Source organism: Ovis aries, chromosome 23, assembly GCF_016772045.2.
Source record: "Ovis aries strain OAR_USU_Benz2616 breed Rambouillet chromosome 23, ARS-UI_Ramb_v3.0, whole genome shotgun sequence".
Taxonomy (NCBI): domain Eukaryota; kingdom Metazoa; phylum Chordata; class Mammalia; order Artiodactyla; family Bovidae; genus Ovis; species Ovis aries.
Window position 1 is genome coordinate 33,962,364 of NC_056076.1, and position 27,361 is coordinate 33,989,724.

At 35.3% G+C, this 27,361-nt stretch overlaps 1 protein-coding gene across 4 annotated transcripts in view; it reads right to left on the reverse strand.

Annotated features, from left to right (window-relative positions):
* Positions 1–27,361, reverse strand: part of RBBP8 (RB binding protein 8, endonuclease) — a 78,414-nt gene that overhangs the window by 19,314 nt on the left and 31,739 nt on the right. For 3 of the 4 annotated variants that reach the window (XM_004020479.5, XM_012103494.4, XM_042239122.1), the window contains 7 exons: positions 25,772–25,814; positions 22,710–22,805; positions 15,965–16,077; positions 11,738–11,804; positions 3,668–3,843; positions 1,528–1,632; positions 85–170 (listed from right to left, as the gene is read on the reverse strand). In XM_004020479.5, the coding sequence (XP_004020528.2) occupies positions 85–170; positions 1,528–1,632; positions 3,668–3,843; positions 11,738–11,804; positions 15,965–16,077; positions 22,710–22,805; positions 25,772–25,814 (686 nt within the window). Of the gene's footprint in view, positions 1–84; positions 171–1,527; positions 1,633–3,667; positions 3,844–11,737; positions 11,805–15,964; positions 16,078–21,420; positions 21,468–22,709; positions 24,574–25,771; positions 25,815–27,361 lie in introns of those variants that run through there. The other variant, XM_060405228.1, reaches the window with a different exon arrangement.

A 27,361-nucleotide genomic window follows, 5' to 3' on the forward strand; every position in this document is an offset into this window, starting at 1 on the left:
AATTTCTTCTCTTAATTCTCTAAAAACTGACCTCAAAGAACACTAATTACTTCATATTTATTACCAAACTAAACAATTACTTACAGATTCTTCTTGAACACAAAGTCCAAGTGTTTCAGCAACTACTGTAGCTAAATTATCAGGAGGATAACTGCTTTTTCCATGTGGTTCTAAGTTTAAGGAAAAAAAACACAATTATACAATTGTAGAAACTAGCCATATGAAAACGTACCAAAAAAGCAAAGAAAAAGCTCAAATGGCACTGAACAATTTTAAAAATTCTGTTTTATAAAGCCCAAAATACCTACTATAAATTGCAATACATTGCAGGTTTACTGCCACTGAAAAAATTATCATTAAAAATATATAATTAAATGGATTTCTTGTGCTATATTAAAATTCCATGGAGGAAGTAATTGGAGAGGAAAAAAAGTCTAAAACGGCTTTTAGACTGGGAGTGACAATACAATACAGTTGAGAATCACTCCTTTCCATGATGGACAGCCTTGTGTCTAAGTATCAGAACTACTTCTCCCATCATTATCTCACCCAGTCTCATGGCTTCAGATCTCCCCTACATGCTAACAACCTCTGTCCTAGACTCATCTATATTCACATTCACCTACCCATCAAAATCTTTACCTGAAATGTCTACTCAGTATCTGAAACAATATATTTTCAAAAACAAACTCCGGATTTCTAACCAACCCTCAGCTCCATCCTGCAACCCTCAGCTCCATCCTGCAAATCTCCAGCTACCAGTCTCTTTCCTCTTAAGAGTTGCCCAAAACAATCTCCCGTTCACTCACTCTGTCCTGCCCACAAAGGGCTCCTTAATGTTCTTCAAACAAACCAAAGAGCACCCTCACCTCAAGGCCTCTGTGCTCACTGATGTCTCTACCTGGGATGCCCTTTGCCCTGAAATCCACATGACTCACCTGCTCTCTCAGTCTCTGCTCAAATGTTACTTTTTTTAAGGTGAGACTTACTAAAATCTCTTCTTACCCTGCTTTATTTTTCTTTAGAGCTCCTGTTTCATCTAACATATACTTACTTTCTTTCTCCCCCAACGAGATTGTAAGCTCTATGAGTTTAAACATTTTGTTTAGTGCCCAGTATACAGTCAGCACTCAAATATTTGTTGAATGAATGAGTAAACCACAGTAAAGCCTTATTAAAATTACTAACGATTTGTATTAAAATGGATAAGGCTTCTCAGTCCATTGAATTTTCCAGGCAAGAATACTGGAGTGGGTAGCCATTCCCTTCTCCAGGAGATCTTCCTGACCCAGGGATCGAACCTGGGTCTCCTGCACTGCTGGCAGATTTTTTACCATCTAGGCCACAAGGGAAGCCCATGGATATTAATAGGAACTAATAAACAGGATACATTACTTTCCAATATGAAAAAGACTATTAAACAAGTAATACAAACAAAATTATACGGAAAGTATTTTAAAATATTGTCTAAATTCACATGGTTGGCCACTCTTGCCCACCAATTTATAATCTTAGTATCTTGCTTACTAGCCACTGGAGCTTGACTCTGATCACAAGTGTCAGCCACTAGAATTTCACTTTCCTGAGGTTTATGTTGTGGATGAGCTGAAGACTTTGGTACTGTTCTCAATTCTAAGGGAAAAACAAAGGAGAGATTACAAATAAACAAACAATCATGATAAAATTAATATGCCAATACAAATCTATCTTTAAATGCACTGGAAGTCTATTTTATTGACATAACTTTAACAGTCTAATAAAGAGGTTATTCCTTTAGTTTCACTAAGAAAAAAAGTTGGAAGTTAAGACAGTGGGGGAGAAGAGGACTGGAAGTTTATCTAAACTTCTTCTGACCTAAGCCTTCTAGTGTTGTAATATTTTAAGGTGACCTTTCCTTGTGGAAATCAGTGGGTTCATCTGCAATGAATACTGCATCATATCGTTTTTCAGTCTTTATTTCAGAGTTTTCACTTTCTGGAAGGAAATCTGAAACATGCTTTATCAGAAATCATTCCACTATTTAAGGATTTAATTCAAAGAAAACCAAAAGAAGGACAAAGTAAAGGGGAATAGATTTTTACTAATTATAACTAGAAATTATCCTTATAAAGCACTAAATGGCAACCTACTCCAATATTCTTGTGCAGAGAATTCCATGGACAGAGGAGCCTGGTGGGCTATAGTCGATGGAGCCACAAAGAGTTGGACACGACTGAGTGGTTAACACACAAACAAACATTTCAAAATAAACAAGCATGGGTGTTAGAAAAAGAAAAGGAGTAACTAGTCATTAAATTAGTTTTAAAATAATTTGCATGGCTCAAAAGTGATATTTTAAAACCAAAATTTCATTGTCCAAGTAAAAATGATCAGAACAAGATTAAAACTGACATGGTTTTAAACAGTTACAAGTTATTCTCATACAACAAAGAGATAAACCAAGAGCATTTGTACAAGATGACTTTCCTGAAAAAGAAAATTGCTGTGATTTGTTTTTCTGGATATTCTTTCAGATAGATTTAAACATGATCTAAACTATGCTGATGCTTATCTGTAGTTATTCATGTCCTATATGATACCAGACTAAAAGGCCCACATATGTTCATTCTAGATCCAAGATGTTACATTTTACTTTAGCTCCTAATTATGTATAAGATTTTTAACAATGCTTTTGTTTTCCACTAGATGGTGATGCAAGCTCATATAAAATGGAGAAAAACTGTGTCAATTTTATAATATCAAAATATAAGATTACTATTTTTTTAAAAGGCAGAGCTACTGTCAACAATTTATTTGCATTATAAAAATATCTCTAAGACTAGATATACTCCTTCTCCTTAAACGCTTTCCTTGTTACAAAGAGTTTAGGCTAAAGATGGAAGTTCTAAATACTGATTTACTTAGATCAATATTAAAAGGAATGAACACTGTGACACACCACAGGATAAATTTCAGGACTACATGAAAATTTAGTTTCAAAGCATTTACCAGAAATGGTGCCTGGAATTAAGAAATACGCCACTGATAAGCCACAAACTAGAAACATTATAAAACCATTTCCTGATTTACCACCAAGTGCTACACATTAGAAAAATTAAAAATAGGTAGTTAAAGCTTTGATGGGAGTAGCTATGGATAAAACTTCAAAAGCACAAAAATTTAGAGGCAGGAATATCTATATTTGAATTTTGACTCATCCACTTGACAGGCTATTTAACTCCTCTTAGGAACAATCTTTCCTCATCTATAAAACGAAGGTGCTAGAAGCTACCCTACAAACCTGTCATGAGAATTAAAATACAGTAATAATGTATTCAAATCACTCAGCATAATAACCAGCATACAGGAGAGGAACTCAGTGTTAGCCTACCTTCCTCTTTCATTGTATCCCACTCAGATATACACATAGGGATATTTTTTAAACCAAAAGGAAAAAACTATTCCCTACATTTGTAAAATGCTGAGTGTTTACATATTCAGATGAGCAAATCATGTCTATATATAACACAGACAGAAGATACCTTCCCAGTCACTTCACTGATGGAAGTTAAGGTTACAGTTGTAATGTATGTTACCCTGAACAGTGACTATCTTCCTAACAAGATGAAAACTCTTTTTTTTTTTTTTTAACAGAACTAGGTAACTAAGCTACAACTCTAATCCTCACCATGTGCACAGCCAGAGTGCTCCAGTTTAGCATGTGTTTGCTCTATATATCGGACACGGAGGTTCTCCTTTCTTCGTAGCCGATTAGTGCCAGAAAATGAAAAGGTTGTTATTGGTGAATCTGGAATAACATCTTCCTCAGATTCAAGATCAGTTGCTTTATGTGGTTGATCATTCCTAGAGGAAAATAGGACAATTAATAGATTAGTTCAATAAATATTTATTAAAACATCTACCATATGGTATGAGCTATAGCAGAACACTCTCAGGAAGATCCCCTGAAGGAGGACTTGGCACCCCACTCCAGTATCCTTGCCTGGAAACTCCCACGGACAGAGGAGCCTGGTGGGCTGCAGTCCGTGGGACTGCAAAAGAGTAGGACATGAAGACAGTGAATAAACAGCAGCAGCCAAACACAGGTATGAAGCTGGAAGAGAAATAATTCCTTGCATCTAACATTCCTAAATACAAGGATCAGAGATATACTCAAATGACCAGAATACCAGGTGGAAAATATTATTGTGAGAGGTGAAGTAGAAAGTGGTGAAGTAGAAAGTATAGTTGGTGGTACTTGAGGCGAAAATTAAAAGAATTTTAAATGGCAGAGAAAATCCAAAGAGGATCCTGCAAGTTGGAGAAAGGCAGGCAGTAGCACCATGTACTTGTGTTAGAGAGGGACACGCTGGAACTACATGAAGGAGAACCTAGAGTTAAGTATGCACATCATTTAGAAAGCAAGAGGAAAGGACCTAAGGTTTTAGAGATGGCAGTAATGTGACAATCTAGCAGCAGGACTGTGCAAGATTAGTGGGACAGAAAGAAAGGTGGCAGTGGCTGTAATAGTCTAGGCAGGAGCATCTGTGGGTTTGAGCTGGAATTCTGAAGATAGGAACGGAAAGGAAGGGACCACTATTAAACACTGACAATAGAATCAGTAAGTTTTCATTTCAGTTCAATTCAGTCGCTCAGTCGTGTTCGACTCTTTGCAACCCCACGGACTGCAGCACGCCAGGCCTCCCTGTCCATCACCGGAGTCTACCCTAACTCACGTCCATTGAGTTGGTGATGCCATCCAACCATCTCATCCTCTGTCCTCCCCTTCTCTGCCTGCCCTCAATCTTTCCCAGCATCAGGGTCTTTTCAAATGAGTCAGCTCTTTGCATCAGGTGGCCAAAGTACTGGAATTTCAGCTTCAACATCAGTCCTTCCAATGAACACCCAGGACTGATCTCCTTTAGGATGGACTGGTTGGATCTCCTTGCAGTCCAAGGGACTCTCAAGAGTCTTCTCCAGCACCACAGTTCAAAAGCATCAATTCTTCGGCACTCAGCTTTCTTTATAGTCCAACTCTCACATCCGTACATGACTACTAGAAAAACCACAGCTTTGACTAGATGGACCTTTGTTGGCAAAGTAACGTCTCTGCCTTTTAATATGCTGTCTAGGTTGTCTAGGTCATAACTTTCCTTCCAAGGAGTAAATGCTTTTTAATTTCATGGCTGCAGTCACCATCTGCAGTGATTTTGGAGCTCAAAAAAAATAAAGTCAGACACTGTTTCCACTGTTTCCCCATCTATTTCCCATGAAGTGATGGGACCAGATGCCATGATCTTCGTTTTCTGAATGTTGAACTTTAAGCCAAATTTTTCACTCTCTTCTTTCACTTTCATCAAGAGGCTCTTTAGCTCTTCTTCACTTTCTGCCATAAGGGTGGTGTCATCTGCATATCTGAGGTTATTGATATTTCTCCTGGCAATCTTGATTCCAGCTTGTGTTTCTTCCAGCCCAGTGCTTCTCATGATGAACTCTGCATATAAGTTAAATAAACAAGGTGACAATATACAGCCTTGACGTACTCCTTCTCCTATTTGGAACCAGTTATTGTTCCATGTACAGTTCTAACTGTTGCTTCCTGACCTGCATACACCAGTAAGACTGGCAAACAACAAATTCAGTGTCTTAAATAATACAAGGCTGTATACTGTCACTCTGCTTATTTAACGAATATGCAGAGTACATCATAAGAAATGCTGTACTAGAAGAAGCACAAGCTGGAATAAAGATTCCTGGGAGAAGTATCAATAACCTCAGATATGCAGATGACACTACACTACGGCAGAAAGCAAAGGAGAACTAAAGAGCCTCTTGAAAGTGAAAGAGGAGAGTGAAAAAGTTGGCAACTCAACATTCAAAAAACTAAGATCATGGCATCTGGTCCCATCACTTCCTGGGAAATAGATGGGGAAACAATGGAAACAGTGACAGACTTTATTTTTGGGGGGCTCCAAAATCACTGCAAATGACGACTGCAGCCATGAAATTGAAAGACATTTGCTCCTTGGAAGAAAAATTATGACCAACCTAGACAGCATATTAAAAAGAAGAGACATTACTTTGCCAACAAAGGTCCATCTAGTCAAAGCTATGGTTTTTCCAGTAGTCATGTATGGATGTGAGAGTTGGACTACAAAAAAAGCTGAGCACTAAAGAACTGATGCTTTTGAACTGTGGTGCTGGAGAAGACTCTTGAGAGTCCCTTGGACTGCAAGGAGATCCAACCAGTCCATCCTAAAGGAAAACAGTACTGAATATTCATTGAAAGCTCAAACTCCCACATTTTGGCCACCTGATGAGAAGAACTGACTCATTTGAAAAGACTCTGATGCCTGGAAAGACTGAAGACAGAAGAACGGGATGACAGAGGATGAGATGGTTGGATGACATCATCGACTCAATGGACGTAGTTTGAGTAAGCTCCGGGAGTCGGTGATGGACAGGGAGGCCTGGTGTGCTGCAGTCCATAGGGTCGCAAAGAGTCAGACATGACTGAGTGACTGAACTGAACTGAAGTAATACCAACACTGATAGCACCAATGTTAGTTGCAGGCTTGCAATGGCAGGTACTCTTCAAAGTGCTACATATATCAGTTTAAGCATAAGGTATTACTCTCACTTTACAAAGGGAAAAATTAAGATATAGAGATTAAGTGACTTACTAAAATAAAAGCAAGTAACAGAAACAGGATCTAAACCCTGGCAGCCAGACTCCCAAAAACAATACCGTTATCCTTGGTATAGACCATGGGACTAATGACTGACTACAAGTAGGACTCAAACAGTTCCATTAAAACAAGTCATACTATGTCACTCTTCTGATTAAAACCTGCCACATCTTCCCACTTAACTGAAAACACAAGCCAAAGTCCTTATAATGATTGATTTCCCTCCCCTAATTACCCATCTGACCCCTTTCAAATTATATTCTACTCCAGCCACCCTTGCTTCCCCGAGGCTCCTCAGACACATCAGGCATGTTCCTACTTTATGTTCTTTGCTCCAGCTGTCCCATATGCTTGGAATGCTCACTCCCAGATATCACAAGGCTAATTACCTCATCTTTTCCAAGTGTTCGCTGGAGTTTTACCTTCTTATCATTGCCTGCCTTAAACATGCTATTTAAAACTGCAACCCCCTTCCCACACCCTAGTACTCCCATTCCTTATTATTATTCCGCTGTTACTTTATCCATAGCAGTTACTGCTTTCTAACCTAGTACGTAACTGATTTGTCTACTGCTCATTGGCCAGAATTGTGAGCTCCAAAAGGCTAAGGCTCTTTTTGGCTCACTGATACATCACGAGTATCTGCAATAGTGGGTACCTGGTACATGCTCAATAAGTATTTGTTGAATGAATGAATATGGAAGATTCCTGATTCTACTAGAAAAATAAATTCGTACTGATCTAGGCATAGGTTCTTGCCCAATTCAATTAAAGACTGAAGGTACACAAAGACTGGGTTATGACTGAATTGTGGGTATTGAGTAAAATAAATTCATTTTAACTCAACTGACTTTCCCATGTCAAACCACTGTTGACCTTATTTGCCAATAATTTTTATCAGTCTGTCAGGCTGACAAAACCAGTCTTTTCTAATATAGTCCTATCAATTTGTATGACTATGTATTTCCAAAGAATGAGATTTTTATAAACTATGACCAATACAGTTTTTAAAATTGAGATTAATTTTTCCTAACAGATTTATATCTTAATTTTCTAAATAATATCAGTATTATTGTGGTCTATAATCCTATGCTCCATTCCAAGGAAAATCTTTAGAGCTAATACCTACCTACAATTACCATTTTATTCTGGAAAAAACAAAGTAAGCTAAAGTCATATGAGAAACTCTTACAAATTAATGGAGTGTGAAATCTATCTGACCTTGCTTTAACTAATCACGTCACAGGCTACCTGCCTATTAGTCATAAAAATTCAACCTGAAACATGAATGAGTCATGAGAAGAAATTGGTTTTCTGGCAGTCAATCTAGAAGTAGCTGGGATCACAAAAGGGAACCCCCCCTCAAAAAAAACCAGCTCTAACTAGAGGTGTCTAAACTAAGTAAACAAGTGCTGGCTTTGTCCTCCTTTGTCCTTTGTCATAAAAGAAAAACGGAAAAATACAACTTTCCATATCTTAACTAAATTTCTTCTTTAAAGCATTTTGTCTCATTCTGGTTTTCTGAGAAAAGTTAAAAGTTTATGCCACACCTTTTGGTTAATTAGGGATTGAGCACAGGTCTCCTACATTGTAGGAGAATTCTTTACCATCTGAGCCACACTTACTAGTCATGTTGGGTAAGTTAGTTAACTTTTCTGAGTCTCAGTTACCTCATCTATTAAAGTAGATACAGTACTGTACTTTCCTACTTCATTTTTCTGGAAAAGTTGAAAGAAATGATATATGTAAAAACATAATGCAACACCCAGAAAATAGTATTTAATCAATATTGCACTTATTTACAATGAAGACTCCTTTGATATAAGGTGTCCGCCAACTACTACTACAAAGTCATGACTCTAAAGTCCTGTATTTTTATACCACCACAAGAAGTCTACAAGTAGAGGATAAGGGAAGACTTTGATTTGAAGGTTCTAGTTAGCAGTAAACCCAGTAAGTTCAAAATATATCTATCTTGACCACATTAATATTAGGGCTTCCCAGGTGGGTCACTGGTGAAGAATCTGCCTTTCAATGCAGGAAATATAGGAGATGCGGGTTTGATCTCCACATCAGGGAGATCCCCTGGAGGAGGAAACAGCAACCCAATCCAGTATTCTTGTCTGGAGAATCCCATGGGCAGAGAAGCCTGATAGGCTACAGTCCATGGGATCACAAAGAGTTGGACATGACTGAACAACTGAGCATGCAAGCACATACAATGTAAGTAAAAAGATACAGAAAAATGGAGTGGGCAGTACTACTCTACTGGTCAGACTATACCTAGAGGATTGACTTAATTAAAATATTGACAAACTGAAACATTAAAGAGAAATAATTTGAAGAGTCTTCAAGTAATGTCTCATGAGGAATAGTTAATGAACAGAAAATATTTACTCTGCATATTTACCTACTTATGAGGAAGACTCAGGAAGGCCCCATATCTATCTTTAATGCACACAAAGGGCCATCAAGTAGAAGGAGGGGTAAACTTGTTCCAGATGGTCCCAGAAGTTAAAATCAGAATCAACAAGTTTCACTCCGTAAAGTGATCTCTACCCAGACTTAGAACTTACCAACAGTATCATCTCACTTGGGAGACGGTGAACCTATATAAACGGTATTTAAACAATGGTGATTTACAAGGAATTCAGTTTAAAAGAGAACACTGAGGGAATTTCCCTGGCCCGGTGATCAGGACTCTGCATTTTCAATGCTGAGGGTGAGGGTTTAAAAAAAAAAACTGACTTTCACTCACCCAGGACATTCATTTCCCAAAACAAAGTGAGTCATGTCCTCAAAACTTAATTATTTTCTTTCTGTGACTGGTACAGTTGAATATATATTTTTAATTTCATAACAGCAAACCTTTTTCTGAATAATTTACTATACTGTCACTGAACAACTGTCCTACCTTAAAAGGTTATCTGTAACATCTAATCCAGATTAGGTGAATCAGAATTACCACATTTAGCAAGAAAAAATATAAATAATACTTTTTCTAAAGTTCAGAGAAACTTCAGACAAGATAATACTTGCTTTTTTTCCAATTGAAAGCAAAAGAGAATATGTTTGAGGAGAATAAGCTGGCTTATGTGAATAGCTGTCTTAAATTTCAGGATAGAACTGAAAGACACAACAGATTATCCCCTATAATGTCCTGAGGGAGGCATGTACTAAATAAAAGATACATGCCCTAAACTCACTGATATGATTGGGGTGACCTTTACATCACAGAACATAAATTAATGTAGGTCAGCCACCACTCATCTGAAATCTTTGAACCAGATGCAATTCAGAACTCAAGTTTTTTTTTTAAAATGAAGGGTAATACAGAGAATATACAGTTTGTTACAAAACACTTTCAGTGGAGCCTGAGGTATCACCCTTCAGTCAAGCACAATGATATTATCACAGTAAAGCACAGGAATGCTCACAGGAAGTGGGACAAATAAGGAAGACTATAATAAAAACTGGGCTTTCCCTGGTGGCTCAGTGGTAAAGAATCTGCCTGCCAATGCAGGAGATGTGGGTTTGATCCCTGGGTCAGGAAGATCCCCTGGAGAAGGAAATGGCAACCCACTCCATTATTCTTCCCTGTTAAATCCCAAGGATAGAGAAGCCTGGTGGGCTACATTTCATGGGTCACAAAGAGTCAGATGCATCTTAGCAACTGAACAACAATAATAAAAAGTATCCTGTCAGTTGAGGTGAGGGTATGTTGTAACGTTTCAAAAAAACCATTTGAGGCTTTGGAATCATATAGAAACGATTGTGAATTTGTGTTCTAGCCTCACTTCAATATTCAGCACAAGTAAAATCAGTAAGTGCTGACATCTTCATACACACTTGTTTAATAACCTCAGTCTGGCCCCAAATCCTTCTTTCCTCATTTGTTATCCCCCCTCAAAATTCTCCTTGCCTACCAATATTCAGTGGACTGCTAACATGGCAAAAATATAAAAATCTTTTTGGACACCAACTACTTAGAAAAGCAGTGATATGATTAAAGAAGCTAATTCCACTTGTGAGATGTGTTTATACATAAGACAATAACTAAGGCAAAATCATGTTATGTCTACATAGTTTAGCAAAGTTTTTGCAGATGTCCACTTAAATTCAACAGTCTTTAAAAACCTTGGAAACCATTAAGACTGTCCTGAATTATAACTCTTAAAAGATATTACATAAACTTGATATCTCTTGCTCTGTATCAGACTAGACCCAGAAAAATGGATTCTTTTTTTGAGACACTGTCAAATAATAGAGAGAACAGAGTCTTCTAAGTCAGAAGATGGGGTTCTGAGTGATGTCTTGTTAGCTACTAGTTGTGAGACCATGGCAAGTTATTTGACTTCTGTAAGATGTGGATTCCTTGTCCATAAAGTAGAGACAATAAAACTACCTTGAAGAATCACAGTGAGGATTAGAAATAATTAAACACAGAACACCAAGAAGAGTAACTGGTATACAGGATAAAAGTTATTATTTTTATTAACAAAAACTGGGGGAGAGGAAAAGGAGGAAGTTCTCTAGGCCTGAGAAACATGTAAGAGGAAATAATCATTCATACTACTTTTACTAAGTTTCTAGGACAGAGCTGGAAAGGTGGTAACAAAACTCAACTATTTATTTAAAATAGAAGTATTTCAAATAATTTATCTGAATAATTTATTTATAATTAGTTATAAAAATGAAAATGCTTTAAATTAAAATGTTTTGATAATTTATACATTCACATGTATACTCTTGTGAGTATACTCTTATACTTTATACTCTTTATAGCATATACTTTTTTTTATAGCATATACTCTTTATATACTTTATACTGTTTATACTATTCTAAAAGTATAAGATAAGAGATGCATGCAAAGTCTTCATATATACTTCTGAAACAAAAATACAGTGATTTTTCTTGTATTTTCAACTGCAGAATACTTTATAATTTTTAAAAAAGAAATCTTTGATTCTTAATATACCTTTACAGTTTGCATAGCTAAGCAAAATGAAGAAAGAGAAGATAGGGGAAAATACTCAATTTTCTGCCACAATCAAGAAAAAATACTTACTCAATTTTCTGCTGCAGCTGTTCGGAAAGCTTTTTATTTTCTTCCTGTAGAGTGTTCTTTTCATTCACTTAAATATAACATGGAAAGAAAGCATAAATTATAGCTATATTAGTATGCATGTCAGGCTCTTTCAATAATTTCAACAGTCATAGAGAAATTAGGATTTCAAATTCTAAGTTGTATGTTAGTCAGGGTTAATGCTACTATTCAAAACTAATTTGTTACTAGGCAGTGATTACTACACCTCACACTGTGCCAGTTTCACAGAAATGATTAACTGATAATTTTATGTAATGCTTGTGGGCAAAAAAGAAAGAGGACCTCATGTACTGGGCAGTATAGTTTAATTATTCATACTGAGGACAAGAAAGCATTCCACCTGGTTACTCAGTCCTACTAATTTCAAATACCATTTTAGTGAGTCATTTATCTCAAAATAAATCTAATCATAAAATATAACAGTGAATATCAGTGTAATTTTTTATAACAGAAGCACACTTAAGTAGATTTTCTTTCTTAGTCATACTCTATATTGCATGAATAATTATGGCGCCAGTAACTTTATATACCACTGAAGTAGCATCTCCTTGTTTGACTCTACCTTGACTAAATTTTCTTATCATCCTTATCTATAAAGCAAAAACTCAGTTTGGGGCTATAATTCCTATGGCTGCCAGAACAAAATTTTTATTAATCCTTGATATTATGTCACTGGTTAAGCATGTGTTTTACTAGGAGGAATATATCAAAGACATCAAGTCAGAATAAGTACAATTAACCTCTAATAAAGAAAGTTAGTCACACTCCAAAAATCTGTTAATAATTTAGTGGTTTAAAATCTCAACATATTTTCTTACATTGAGTAAATAAAAATTTGTTGACTATATACAATATGTGAGGGCTACTAAACTGCCTCCTTTGGAGGCTCGGGAAAAAAACTCCACAAAAACCTTAAGATATGATAGTGACCTAAAGGAAAGTATAGTCTAATAAGACACAAGATATCATATAAACTTTTTTTTTAACTGCTGAAAGTAACAAAGGCGTTAAGAGAAGCACAGATAAAATGCTAAATGAAATTCCAAGGAAAAAAAGGTTTACTTTGGGCTGTTAAGAAAATCAGGAAAGGATCCGAGAGGACACCTGAGCCAGACACAGAAAGAGATATCCAAGAGACTCCCACACCACTGCCACAATCAACAACAAAAACAAATTGTGAGTGAAATCCGAGCAGAGTAAGCAAGCAGTTGTTCATAGCAGCACTCATGGACGAACTGAACTTGAAATTTCCAGTTGAAGCCTGGGAATGAAGCCAGAGTGATCCTAATTCAATGACCACTACAGTCAGTACAAAATGACTCATATATAGATTCCCAAGTATTTCAGATAACAGCATTGCTTTACATAATAATAAAGTGTTTAAAGATTTAAAAGATGGAAAGCCTCAAACTAACATGATAGAAATGATTACCAAAAGAGAGTACGCAGACAAGACTGAGGTAATCAGTATCAATATAATAATTAACATAACTGACACACTAAATACATAAAATTCCAAGTGTCTATTATGCTCAAAACAGAGAAAGCCCCACTCACCTCCAAAGCAAAACAAAACATACCATACGCAACACCCAACACCTCACTTGTCACCATTATAGGTAACTAATATATAAGATCTAATTCTGACAACTGGAAATTAAAGGGAAAATATTAAGATGTATCATGCCTTTCTAGTAGGATCTACATCCTACGGTAACCAGCAGCCCTAACTGATGAGGGAGAATTCTTATTTACAGAAAAATACCAGCTGATGAATGTAAGAATAATAACAGAAATGGAAAATTATCATTTTGTAATCTGTAATTAAATAATTGATTCAGGCCAGAATCACCAATGGATACTAAAATTATTAAAGATTGAGGGAGAACTGTATTTTTGCAAGATTTCAAAATTTCACACATCCATCCTTCCAACTCAGACTACTTGGTACCAGGGGAAGATTCAACTGTATAATGGAGAAGTCTAACAATCAACCCCCAAAGAGCGGAAGAACCTGACAATACCTATATCCTGATAGGATGCAATATAAAGTAGACAATTTTACCTATGAAGTACGGTTGTCAAAAAGGTTTAATCTGGACTTATCAAGCTTTCAGATCCAATTTCTATTTTATAGGAAATAAAGAAACAAGGTAAAGAAAATGATGAGGATTATTCAGCGGGTGGCTTAATTTTAGGAAAACAGTCCTACTTCTTCAAAAGTTAATGTCATAAATGAAAATGTAATAGTTTTCTACTCACTGATAATCTTATATTCCTAAATAAATGCATGCATACAAGTATTCAGACACACCACAAAATCTATGGGTCCAAACCTGGCTCTTGAGAAACCTGTATACAGGTCAGGAAGCAACAGTTAGAACTGGACATGGAACAACAGACTGGTTCCAAATAGGAAAAGGAGTACGTCAAGGCTGTATCTTGTCACCCTGCTTATTTAACATATGCAGAGTACATCATGAGAAACGCTGGGCTGGAAGAAGCACAAGCTGGAATCAAGATTTGCCAGGAGAAATATCAATTACCTCAGATGTGCAGATGACACCACCCTTCTGCAAGAAAGTGAAGAGGAACTAAAAGCCTCTTGATGAAAGTGAAAGAGGACAGTGAAAAAGTTGGCTTAAAGCTCAACATTCAGAAAACGAAGATCATGGCATCTGGTCCCATTACTTCATCGGAAATAGATGAGGAAACAGTGGAAGTAGTGTCAGACTTTATTTTGGGGGAGCTCCAAAATCACTGCAGATGGTGACTGCAGCCATGAAATTAAAAGATGCTTACTCCTTGGAAAGACAGTTATGACCAACTTAGACAGCATATTAAAAAGCGGAGACGTGACTTTGCCAACAAAGGTCCATTTAGTCAAGACTATGGTTTTTCCAGTAGTCATGTATGGTTGGGAGAGTTGGACTATAAAGAAAGCTGAGCACCAAAGAATTGATGCTTTTGAACTGTGGAGAAGACTCTTGAGAGTCCCTTGGACTGCAAGGAGATCCAACCAGTCCATCCTAAAGGAGATCAGTCCTGGGTGTTCATTGGAAGGACTGATGTTGAAGCTGAAACTCCAATACTTTGGCCACCTGATGCAAAGAGCTGACCCATTTGAAAAGACCCTGAGGCTGGGAAAGACCGAGGGCAGGAGAAAAAGGGGATGACAGAGGATGAAATGGTTGGATGGCATCACTGACCCAATGGACAGGAGTTTAGGTAAACTCCAGGAGTTGGTGATGGACAGGGAGGCCTGGCATGCTGTGGTTCATGGGGTCGCAAAAAGTCAGACATGACTGAGTGACTGAACTGAACTATATAAACATGTAAAGATTTCCTACAGTCCAAAACAATGTATGTCAGAACAAGAAGAATATTTTGGAGATGATCCTATTAAAATTTAAAAACGAAGAGAGAGGAGGGGGTAAAGTGAGGGACAGAGGTAAACAAAAGATAAACCTGGACCCGGAAAGATATTTATTATGTTCTTGATAGTGGTTATCTCTGGGAGCAAAACAAAACTATGTTTTTTCTATCTCATTTTATAATAATGAGCATATATTCATATATTCTGTTTGAGTAACCAGAGGATAGCAATATAATTTGGAAATATAGTTTGGAAAGGAAGATAAATATAAGATAATCCTACATGAAATGGGTAAGTAGACTAATATGAAAATGATATACTTGTAACAGTGTGTAAAAAAATAGTGAAAATCAGGAAAGTACACATCTTTGTAGAATTCTACATTGTCTGCTTTGTGTCTATATTTACTAAATATAAATAATCAAATTACATGAAATAAAACCAAAGAAGTAAATATGGATATATCCAAAGAAAATGTGCTTCTTGTCTTACAGCTGGTAAGACTTTAAGGCCAACATGGACAGTATTTGTACAACCTTTCTACACCCTCAAAAATTCCATGGACAGAGGAGTCTATCCAGTGGAGCTACAGTCCATGGGATCATGAAACAACAAACAATCTATACCCTATTTCTTACTAAAATAAGCATGAGATTAAATCTACAAAAAGGGAAAAAAAACGACATGTGACCTTGTGTCTAAATGAAGAAAACATGTAAACAACCCATCCGGTTGTAACCAATTTAATAATAGGTGTTTAACAGTAGCATACTATGTTTTAAATACTTAGTATGTGAAGAAAGCAAACTCACTAAGCTCTGTGATAAGTTTAAGATTCTGCTGCCGAATATTTTCAAACTCTTGTTGCTTCTTCCGCATATGTTCTTCAGTTACTGCACAGCGATCACATAATCCTGCTCTTAATCTATGAAACAAAAACAAAGTATTTTTAGAGTAGAACTAAAATGTTCTTATCAAAAAATAAACATAAAAATATGTGAGGTGATGGATGTATTAATTTACCAGATGGTAGGGATCCTTTCACAATGTATACATTTATCAAATCACCATGATAAACATTTAAAAACAATTTATTTATCAATTATGCCTCAATTAAACTGAAATAAAAAACATTTTTCAACTACTAAAAGATACTGCTCCATATATTAATTTCAGGATTTTTATACTTTAGGAATAATTAAAGAACTGACTTGGAAAATACAGAGAAAATTAATTAGTTATAATGCCTTTCACATATTTCCATATAGGCTGAAATCATGCTGTATCATTTTCTACAGGCTGTAATTCGGAGTGCAATTCTATAAAAATCTGCTAATTTTAAACTCTTTGAGGGGAACTTACTTACTGAAAAAAATGATCTTGTTTTTTAATTTATTAGACCCAAAAATCGAACCCAGTCCAGTACCAATGGACTGGATGCAAACTTGCATCTACTTTGCCTAGCATAGCATATCACACATAATGAATGCAACAACTTTTTAGTTGAATGAATAATAAAGGTCAAAGAATACAAAGTTTAAAAAAAAGCTATGTTCTTTCAGTTTTAAAAAAGACTCCAAGAAGCAACCTAGATGTCCATCAGCAGGTGAATGGATAAGAAAGCTGTGGTACATATACACAATGGAGTATTACTCAGCCATTAAAAAGAATCCATTTGAATCAGTTCTAATGAGGTGGATGAAACTGGAGCCTATTATACAGAGTGAAGTAAGCCAGAAAGAAAAACACCAATACAGTATACTAAAGCATATATATGGAATTTAGAAAGATGGTAATGATAACCCTGTATGCAAGACAGCAAAAGAGACACAGATGTATAGAACAGTCTTTTGGACTCTGTGGGAGAAGGTGAGGGTGGGATGATTTGGGAGAATGGCATTGAAACATGTATAATATCATATGTGAAGTGAATCGCCAGTCCAGGTTTGATGCATGATACAGGATGCTCGAGGCTGGTGCACTGGGATGACCCAGAGGGATGCAGTGGGGAGGGAGGTGGGAGGGTGGTTCAGGATAGGGAACATGTGTACACCCGTGGTGGATTCATGTTGATGTATGGCAAAACCAATACAATATTGTAAAGTAATTAGCCTCCAATTAAAATAAATAAATTTATATTAAAAATAAAAAAATAAAAAAAGACTCCAATGTTAGATTATGAAATAGATTTTACTAATTATTTTAAGGGCTGAAAGGAAGAGGGAATACATACATGAAAGGAGTGGGTGATGAAAAGAAAGGTGTTTTCCAAAATGTTAGTAATAGTTATAAGTACCAACATAGAAGATTTTCTTCTTAGTATTTTGCTTATTTTTCAAAATTTCTCTAATTTCATTATTTATATAACCAGGAAAAAATATGGTTAAAAATAAGACACACATTCCACTTAAGGAATTTAGCAAATATAAATTCTACATAATAATTTTAACTCAATAACTTAAAAAGATACTAAGTATACATAAATGTCTATGGAAGTAATAGCATGGTAGGACATTCCATGAATTTTAAAACAAAGAGATAAAAACTAGACAACTGAAACAAAAAGAACCTAGAGATTTTTACGTAAAAGTAAAACTCATATCAACAAGTATTGATAAGGATATAAAAAATAAAGATTAGAGCTCATAAGTTGCATTAATAGGACTAAAATGTCTAGAACAAAGGATAAAGAACTGGGCATCATGGTTTAATTGGAGTAGATTCTAGAGACAGGAATTAGGACAATTAAGATCTAAGAAAAGATGACAAAGTGAACATCTGCATCTATTACGGCTCCCTCCCCAAATCCCACAAAGCTACAGTAAAGGTATACACACACACACACACACACACACACACACGCACACGCACACATATATATATTTTTAAAGACACAAGACCATGAAGACGGAAATGGGAAAGAAAACAAACAAACAAATTGAAAGCAATGAGCTGGTAGACAAATAGAAACTAACCTGAGAATGTGGAATCGTAAGTCAGTACTGGGAAAAGTCTAGAACTCTGGTTCAAAATAGTAGCCACAAGCCACATGAAGCTATTTCAACTTAATAAATTATACTAATAAGAGAGAAGATAAAAACAGAGGATTAGGTGCTCTAGTTGTGATCCTGTACTTAACAGCTGCTGCTACTGTTGTTCTTGCTATTTGCCTTTAAAATTCCAAAGGAAAATAAAGACAAAGTTCTCTCTAAACTATTCCAAACCAAGACACTGTTAAACTGTTTTAAGAAGAAACTTAATTTTAACTATTAAAAAAAATACTTCCCATTTCATATTTCTCTTTCAACATCTATTCAAATTAATAGCTTGGGCTTCATGCAATAACATTCAAATAGTTCTGATTGTAGGTAAATAATTTATTCACTTTAAACTATTAAACTCTAGAACTATTAAATCTAGAGGCCAAAAAGAGCACTGGCATTGAAAGGTCACTGAAAAACACTGAAGGAGCTAAGTGGCATTAATCAATTCTAACGAAGTATTTTTAAAACATTACCCTACCATTTTCCTTATTGTTTCCAAGAATTCAACTCTGATATATTAAATATCATTAAGATATCATGGAACACAACCTCTTGAAACCCTTAGTTTCCAAGCTTAAAAATGTCACTGATATAGCCAGTTATAAAATGAAGGAACATTCCCCAGCTTGTTTATTACTTCTAGTTTTCTCCAGTTTACTGCCACTTTTAGTATTAAAGTATCTGTAAAGAGTCAACTCCTGATCGTTCACTGGTCCTAGCTTAAATTTAAATGGATGTGAGAAAATAGGATAGCTCCTATTTCCATCAGTAGGATTCCACCTCTTTCCTCTTGCCTACCTTTAACTGCTACTTCAGAGAAAGAAAAAACAGCTTCAATTTCACAGAAGAATACAATTTCAGTAGCTATAAGCAGGTTAAAAGGGAAAGAAGAGTAATTCTACTTTTAACGGCCGAAAAGCCGTTAGGCATTCTGAGTTATACTCCACCTTGTTCATAGAGATGAAGAAATAAAAGTGTTTACTTTGCAGTAAAACTTACCATATAAACAAGTATGTTCAATTGTTTGCTATACCCTAAAAAGACTTCCTCAGATTTATTCATTTTCATTCAAAAGGGTTTCACTAAACACCTGTCCGTGCTAAAATACAACAGTGACCAAGATAATGTCACTTCTTTTAAAGGGCTTACAGTCTACTAGAAAAAGACAGACAATAATAAGTATTTAAAATAAAGCATGACCAGGTGGCACAGTGGTAAAGAATCCACCTGTCAATGCAAGAGATGTGGGTTCGATTCCTAGGTCAGGATGACCCCCTGGCGCAGGAAATGTCAACATACTCCAGTATTCTTACCTAGAAAACCACAGGAGCCTGGTGGGCTACAGTTCATGGTGTCACACCAAATTGGACACGACTGAGCAGACCCATGCATACACAGGATTCACATTAAAGTGGAAATACAGGATACTATGAAAGCACACAGCAGAACTAAACCTAGTCTAGGAAGTCAGGGAAGGTCTCCTGAAGAATACATTTAAATTCAAATCTATGAGTAAGAAGACTTAGCAAGACAAAAGAAGACATTTGGTTCAGTATTTGAAAACTAGAGAACCACAAATCCTCTGATTATGAGTACTGATTTTCCCTTTTAACAAAGGTTGAAACATGCGTTTCCTATGACTGCCAAAAGAGCTTTTAAAGATATTAAAATCTATCAGACAACCATGGTTTAACTGCTTAGTTCATTTATTTTTTAAAAAATGTCTTCTACTTCTTTGGCACAGTGACTGTCCCTTAGATTAAGGGAAATACTTTGCTTCCTTGAGGGAAAGTCTATAAATGAAGTATAATAACAGTAGTAGTAAAACACAAACAAGCAAGCCACATTAAATTAGAACATTTTATTGTCTAATTTATCTTTATTGCATTAATTCCTTTCATCTAAACATCTCTTGATGTTTTCACAATATTAGGCTACGAAGTAAGAATCACTTCATCTTATGAAGAGAAAACAGCAAGTTGCAGAATTACCATTAAGAAATTTTAATGAAATATATGTTATTTTTTAAAGGTCTCAGAAAAACTTGCTCTAGACTATCATTCATTCTTACATATGACATAAAATTAAAGTAAAATTTTAAGTAAGTAGAACTTTACTAAATGGTACCTACTTTGACATTTAAAGGTAGCATTTAATTAGTAGCAATTTAAAAGGAAAATAACCAAAAACAAACCAACCTTCCAATAAAACAAGACTATGATAACAGGCAATGTTGAAGACTTAATATTTCAGAGTACTTGTTTTAGTAACTTGATATCAAACATAAATACTCTGAGATAATCAGTTAAGTTGTAATTTATTTATACAACATTTATAGAATTAAGACAACACATATCAAACAGTAGAAATCAGAAGTTTGGGGATCAAATTGAACCTAATTATTCATTAGCTATGTGATCTTGGGAAAGTTTAACTCTTTGTCAGCATTGTTTCCTCATTTGTAAAACTGATTTATCATCTACCTCACAGGGTGAAGGTGGAGATCAAGTGCTGGATACCTGGGTATAACATGAGCCCTCAAACCTATCACATCCTACATTAAAAAAATAATGGTCAGATCTAGATCATTCTCAGTTTCACTAAAAGAAGCTTCATAAAATGAGGGACAAACCTTAAAATAATCCCAGAAGGAAATTTTAGAGTTGAAGGAGAGAAAAAGCATGTGAAAAAAGAAATGAGCCACCCTCCTTGTCCCACCCCCAAATTAACACCATGTAGTGAATTATAGGCTCACCTGCCTAAAAATGCAATGGTGATCAGAATGAAAGGCAACAAGAACATTTAGGAATAAGAAACAGTGGAGAAGTGTAACACCACACGAAATCAGTTACCACAACCAATAAACAGAAAAGAATCATTTTTAAAAACTGCAGAATAAAAATGGTAATTTTAACAATTAAATGTATTCACCAAATAAAGGAGAGTAATTTAGAAAATACTTCTACGGGAAAGAGGCACTCATCCACTGTCATTTCAACTCGCTTAAGAAAAGCAGCACAAGATGCAAAGAATAACAGAACAGTGAAAACTTGAAATCACAAAGTGAAGAAATGTTCTGAATATGTTACAAAGGAATATCTTCAAAAGCTAAAATGGAAGACGACTATAGCTTGAGGATGAAATGGAGAGCCAACTGTATTAAGCCAATTCATGCAAAACATAATGAAAATTTTACCTTGTGATTTTTTCTTCAGTGTACTAACCTTGAGTCCTAAGCAATTTGTGAATGATCAGCTAAACAGAAAGAGTGCTGGAAATAAATACAATCAGTCTTTGAGTGTGGCAACCATGAAAACATATCTCCTATTGTAGGAAGTAAAATCACTGGCTCCAACTGTTGTGCTCTGAAATCCTTCACCTGTTCAGACAGGTGACCACACCAAGCATCTCAGTCAGAAGTCAGCCAATGAATGAGCAGAGCAGAACCCCCAACTGGCCTTGTCAAACCTTTCCTAAAATACAATGCAGCCTAAGAGCTTCCTTTTTCCCTTTTTTTCAAAAGGGTTAGATGTATGGATATTTGACAGGTCCATGGTATACTTAGAGGGATGGTATTATTCCTAGCCCCTAGAGCAACACCTAGAACATGGTACAGGGCTCAACTATCTATTGTTAAATTTAATTAAGGCTACAGTGTGAAATTGGAATTCAAATTTGTATCTCTGATTTTAAAGCATATGGAGTTTTATATATTCCAGAACAGGCTGCTTATTCCAGTAAGTATACATCCAAAGAAATAGTAGTCGTAGATGACAGAGTACTCAACTTTGGTTTTCATGCATACGGAATATTAGATTATTCCACCAGTAAAGGCACAGCAGCAAAATCAAACCACCAGCCCTCTTGTAACATACACAGAAATGGTAATAAAGGAAAACCATTAACTATAAATAAAGCAAGAAGAGACACTGTTTGTTGTACATAGTTCAAGGTCCTAAGTAGCACTTACAGTTCAGACAAGGGAAAACAGCAAAATCTCAAAGTCTTTTCTAATGTAGTGTTAACTTCATAGAAGTGGGAAAAAAGAAAGTTGATAGGTGGAGGTGAATAGCATTATCTTGGGAATTCTCAGTAAAAAGAATCCCTAGAATGCCTGAAAGTGGAGAAATATGCAAGGAAGAAAAGAGAATGGCAGGACAGGAGTTAGATAGAACAGAACTGTGAAGCAGTTACCACCTATTTAGCAGTAAAAATGGAATTAAAGCACCAAATGCATTAGAACACTGCTACCCTTGAGCTTGTCCTACATCAAACACCAGATAAAGAAACATCATTTAAAGGATAAACTGATGTGGTTGCTGTAATTAATGAAAAAAAAACCTATAAGAGAATATCCTTAATTTCATAAGCTATTTATCCAAAGTTGACCTAAAGTTGGAAAAAAGATCACTTTAATTAAGCCTCAGAACTGATTACAAATGAACACCAATGTATATTCTCTATTAAGAGGGAAACCACCTCTTACTCAAAAGGACCCAAGAACCAGACTCACCGATCTTCTAACACTTTAATGGTTTCATGAAGGACTTTCTGTTGCTCTCTCAGCTGTTGATTTTTGGTGAAGAATTCTTCTAGTCTTTGCGCATCTCTGAAAGTCAAGCAGTAAGTTGTTTTTTTCCTTTTTAAGGGAAAAACACTCTTAACAAGACTGTTCTGTCATTAAGAACTCCAAAGCATGATCCTACCACTTACATATTATGAATCTGTTGTATCAAAACAAACATAAAAGGTGAGATTTGAATATTTTGTCAATCAGAGATCAAATTATACTAGAATTTGCTCTGCAGTATTTTTATGTTCTATAGAAGTATCTTCCTAAGCATCAGGTATTCATTACACAATGCTGGAACACTGAGTGAATTCTGATGCCACCACTGACTCAACACAGTCAAAACTGCTATTAAACTGTACACTTACTGGTTATTTTTATTATTTTATATATATTTATCAATATAAATAGCAGGTAACTTTACTTATATTGCTTCTATTCCAACTATGAGGGATTGATACTTTGTGTTTTTACGAAGTTTTGTGTTGCTTAAACTTTTACCTGATATTACTTTTAAGCCAGGGTCTACTGTGAAGTAGATGCAAACCAACCCTATTCTGATGCCTCCTAGGTTTGAATCTCAGCTGCCAGGTACCAACTCTGTGACCTGGTGCAAGTAATCTAAACTCTCTATACTCCCCAAAATGTGGATACATTAGTATCTACCTCATAAGGCATTTGCAAGGACTGAGTAAGTAGTAATGAATATAAAGCATGCAGAACAGTGCTGGCAAATAGTAAGTTCTATTTAATAAGTTCTATTTGATATGGTCAGGAAAAAACAAAGACATCTAAAATTTTCTTCTGGTAGACTATCTAGTTATTTTCCAAGGCTGTGCCATATTTTACCCCTCTGTCATTACACTTCAGAAAATAAAAAACCACATATATAAAATATGCATTTATTTTATGAAAACCCATTAGAAACTGAATTGGGATTCTGTGTGATGTGGAAGCTGAAAATACAATATAATAGAGTGGTTCAAACACCTTCTCCAAGACCTCTCAAGGGTCAAAAATATCAAATCAAATAAAGGTGACAAAAAAGGAGATATCCATATGATGGTATCAAAATTGCTAATGAATGTAGTATGAGCAAAAAACACATGGGCAAAACAACTAAGTCAAAATGTCAGATACCAATGAGGGTATGTCTTAAATATTGGTTGAATATTTGATATTAAATGACAAACCAGTACATCTAAGAGTGGTTTCCTGCTATATAACAAATATTGTTCTGATAGCATATGTATATATACTAAATTTTGGAAGTAACAGATAGCTGAAACTAGTAATTAAAAAACTTCTAATACTTCTTGAAAATATATTTAATTCAGAAGCAGCACTAGGTTTTTACTGATCCTATTTTGGAAGCCTTCAGCAAAAATTCAACAGTCAACATTTCTACATGTATCATTTTGTAAATGAATTTGTGTAAAAGAGAAGCATTAGCTATGTACAGAGACAACTTAACATTAGAACACAGGCCTAAAGCAATTACATGATAGACAAATATAGTATAGTTATTGATTTCTTTTCTAACTGCTTCTTCCAGGTGGGAATTCCTAAGGACTGAGATATTTTACAAATAAAGCTGTTCTAACAATATGGAGACCAGAGTTCTTGTTACTGTACCATGGTTGTCTACTGCAAAATATACTTGGTAAGGGAGGTATGGTAAAACAGGTAAATCCAAGTTCCTGGTCCCACAAAGCAATGACCTAGCCTTCTGAAAAATGAAGCATCCTTTTACTTCTCTGATTACTCAGAGGGATTTACTTACTTACCCATGCTTCCAAAATGTGTAACCCCAAGCTACCTGAGGTAGGCAAGACACAGAGTAATCACAATATATATTAAAAGGCTGCTAAGATCAAATGACTGTGAAACATACAGTGAAGTAAAGCATAGATTTAGAAATGTTATAGGTGACTTTTGAGAAAGTAATATTCAACAGTCATTTACAAATTTAAGGTTTTTCATGTGGTTGTTTGGTTAGACATGTGGAGAAATACCTCTTGTATAAAAAATATGTCCTAACTAATAAGATACACATCCTGAAATTTAAATGTTTAAAATGACATCTTTAAGGTAGGAACATGTTGATTTTCAACATGCAAACTATTTAAAAGTGCCACTAATTAAGAATCATAAAATTATTCTTAAAAAAAAACTTTTAAAAATTTATGATTTCATATTTCTGTATCTATGTCATCTTCCAAACATCACTTTCTAGTTGTAATGGAAAACTTCACAATTTCCAATTTCAGATTATAATAGAAAAAATAGTGAGGCATGTTTTGATGAGCAGTTGGTAACTCCAGCTTCTGGTTAAAGCCTTGGAAGATTCAGGAATATGAAAGAAATGAGACCTACTGGTATATATATTGTAGAACAAGTATAATATTATTAGTCACAATGATGTTTAATTTTGTCATGAATAATAATATTCTACTAGGCCATCTGTCTCAGATTTCTGAATGTGGACATTCTAAAAAAACAGGAGTAAAATCTGCTCCTGACTTAGAAAATCAGGTCTGATTCTGGGGTTAATAACCAAAACAATTCAGGGGAACTGCTGGGAATTTCAAACTAGTTAAAAGGGGTCTCAAAATATCCATTTAGTTTCCATTTCTTATGAGTTAGAAATCCCACAATTATTCTGCTCCCCATCTTGTAGTATCTTAAATTACAGGTATTAACCATAGGTGAGAAAAAAAATGCCATTAACAGATCAAAATGATATATAGATCAGTTTCCATCTTAATAAGTACAAGGAAAAAGATTATATATTAAAATTATATTAAAATATAAATATATTAAAACAATACCTAAAGCTATACTCTTATTACTTATAATTATTGATAAATTATTATTCTTTTTCCTTTAGAATTTTGAGTAACTTGCTGTCAACTATACAAGGTCCACACTAAGTAGGTCAAATAGGACATCAATATCAGTTACCTTATAAATAAGACAACAGTATTATATATACTGATACTTACAAAATTCGTTCCTTTTTCAGTTTGGTTACTTTCACTTGTAAACCTGAAAAAGAGAAAAAAAAACACAGGATTTTATTTATACATTTTATCACTTCTAAAGCAGTTAATCTAAGTTTCTTTATGACTCTAATGACACACTATTAAATCACTTGAGTCTGGTCTCTGAACAATGAGCCAAGTCCCATTAGTCTGAAGAATATACTTCCCTTACTTGCACCCTTAAGTCACAAAATATCTGCAACATTGTTGCTCCGAGTCTATTGAATGACAGCCAAATAGAATGAAATTTTCTCCATCTAAAGTTACTTCCTAATAGCATGAGCAAGCATATAATTAGATGTTCATTATGAATGAAGGTTTATGTTCTGGCATAACCTATGTATTTTGCTAACAGCAATACTGCTTATATAGGCTCAAATCTTCTGGGATTAAAACAGATTGTGTCAGGAAGTCCTGGACTAGGAACACAACTGCTGACAAGGTACTTAACAAAAGGCACTACTGTATCTAGTTCAAGATATGTATTACATGTGTTATATGTATTTTTAATTTTGAGTCAGATAACAAAATATAAAACTACTTCCTATGCTACTGTGCTGTGCTCAGTCATGTCTGACTCTTTGCCATCTCATGGACTGTAGCCTGCCAGGCTCCTCTGTCCATGGGACTTTCCAGGCAAGATATGCGAGTGGGTTGCCATTTCCTACTCCAGGGGATCTTCCTGACCCAGGGATGGAACCATGTTTCTTGCGTCTCCTGCATTGCAGGTGGATTCTTTACCACTGAGCCACACAGGAAGCCCATACAAGATGTTATTACCACTGGGGTAAACTGGGTAAAGAGTATACATACAGTGTGAATCTATAATAAGTTCAAAATAAAGAAAATTTATTGGAAAAGTATTGAGAGAGTTGGAATACTGTGAAAATGTAAAGCATTACAATAAAAGGAAAAATGTTTTAATGTTAAAAATAAAAACTGGTATGATCTTTTGATTTTCAAAAAGTCTTCTCCATTTGTCTAGTTAGTTCCCTAGCTGGGGAAGATTTCCTCTTTTTCAGGTGATGATGAAGACTACTCAGAAGACTTTTAAAGTACTTAGTAAAGCACTAACTCATTTTTGAAGAATTAAGAAAAGAACTTGTGACCCCACTAGGCCAAAGACTAGAGTTAGCAGTTTTCCACTTTCTTCTACCCTCCCCAAAGTGTGTGAAAATTTAATTTTGGCTGACTTCTAAAACTCGGGTCTGCCTTTAGAAGTGAAAAGTAGCACCCAAGATGAAATGGATTATTGCTATGAACCATTTTATGAAAAGGAACAATGAGATAGAAAATCCTTAAAAACTTCAAAAGAAAATTCTTGGGAAACATGGAAAGACTACTCTTTTATCTTATAAGCATTCAACACCTGCGAGGCATTTGTTCTGTCATGCAGACCAGCCCTGAAGCAGGTTTATGTTTGTATGTGTATGTATGTGTGTTTAAATTTTAGCATTTGCTATTCATCAAGTCAATTAGGCATCCACAATTAGAACCCCTATAAAGTGTGCTTTAATCCTGCTCCACACCCATCGGAAGGAATGAGGCTAT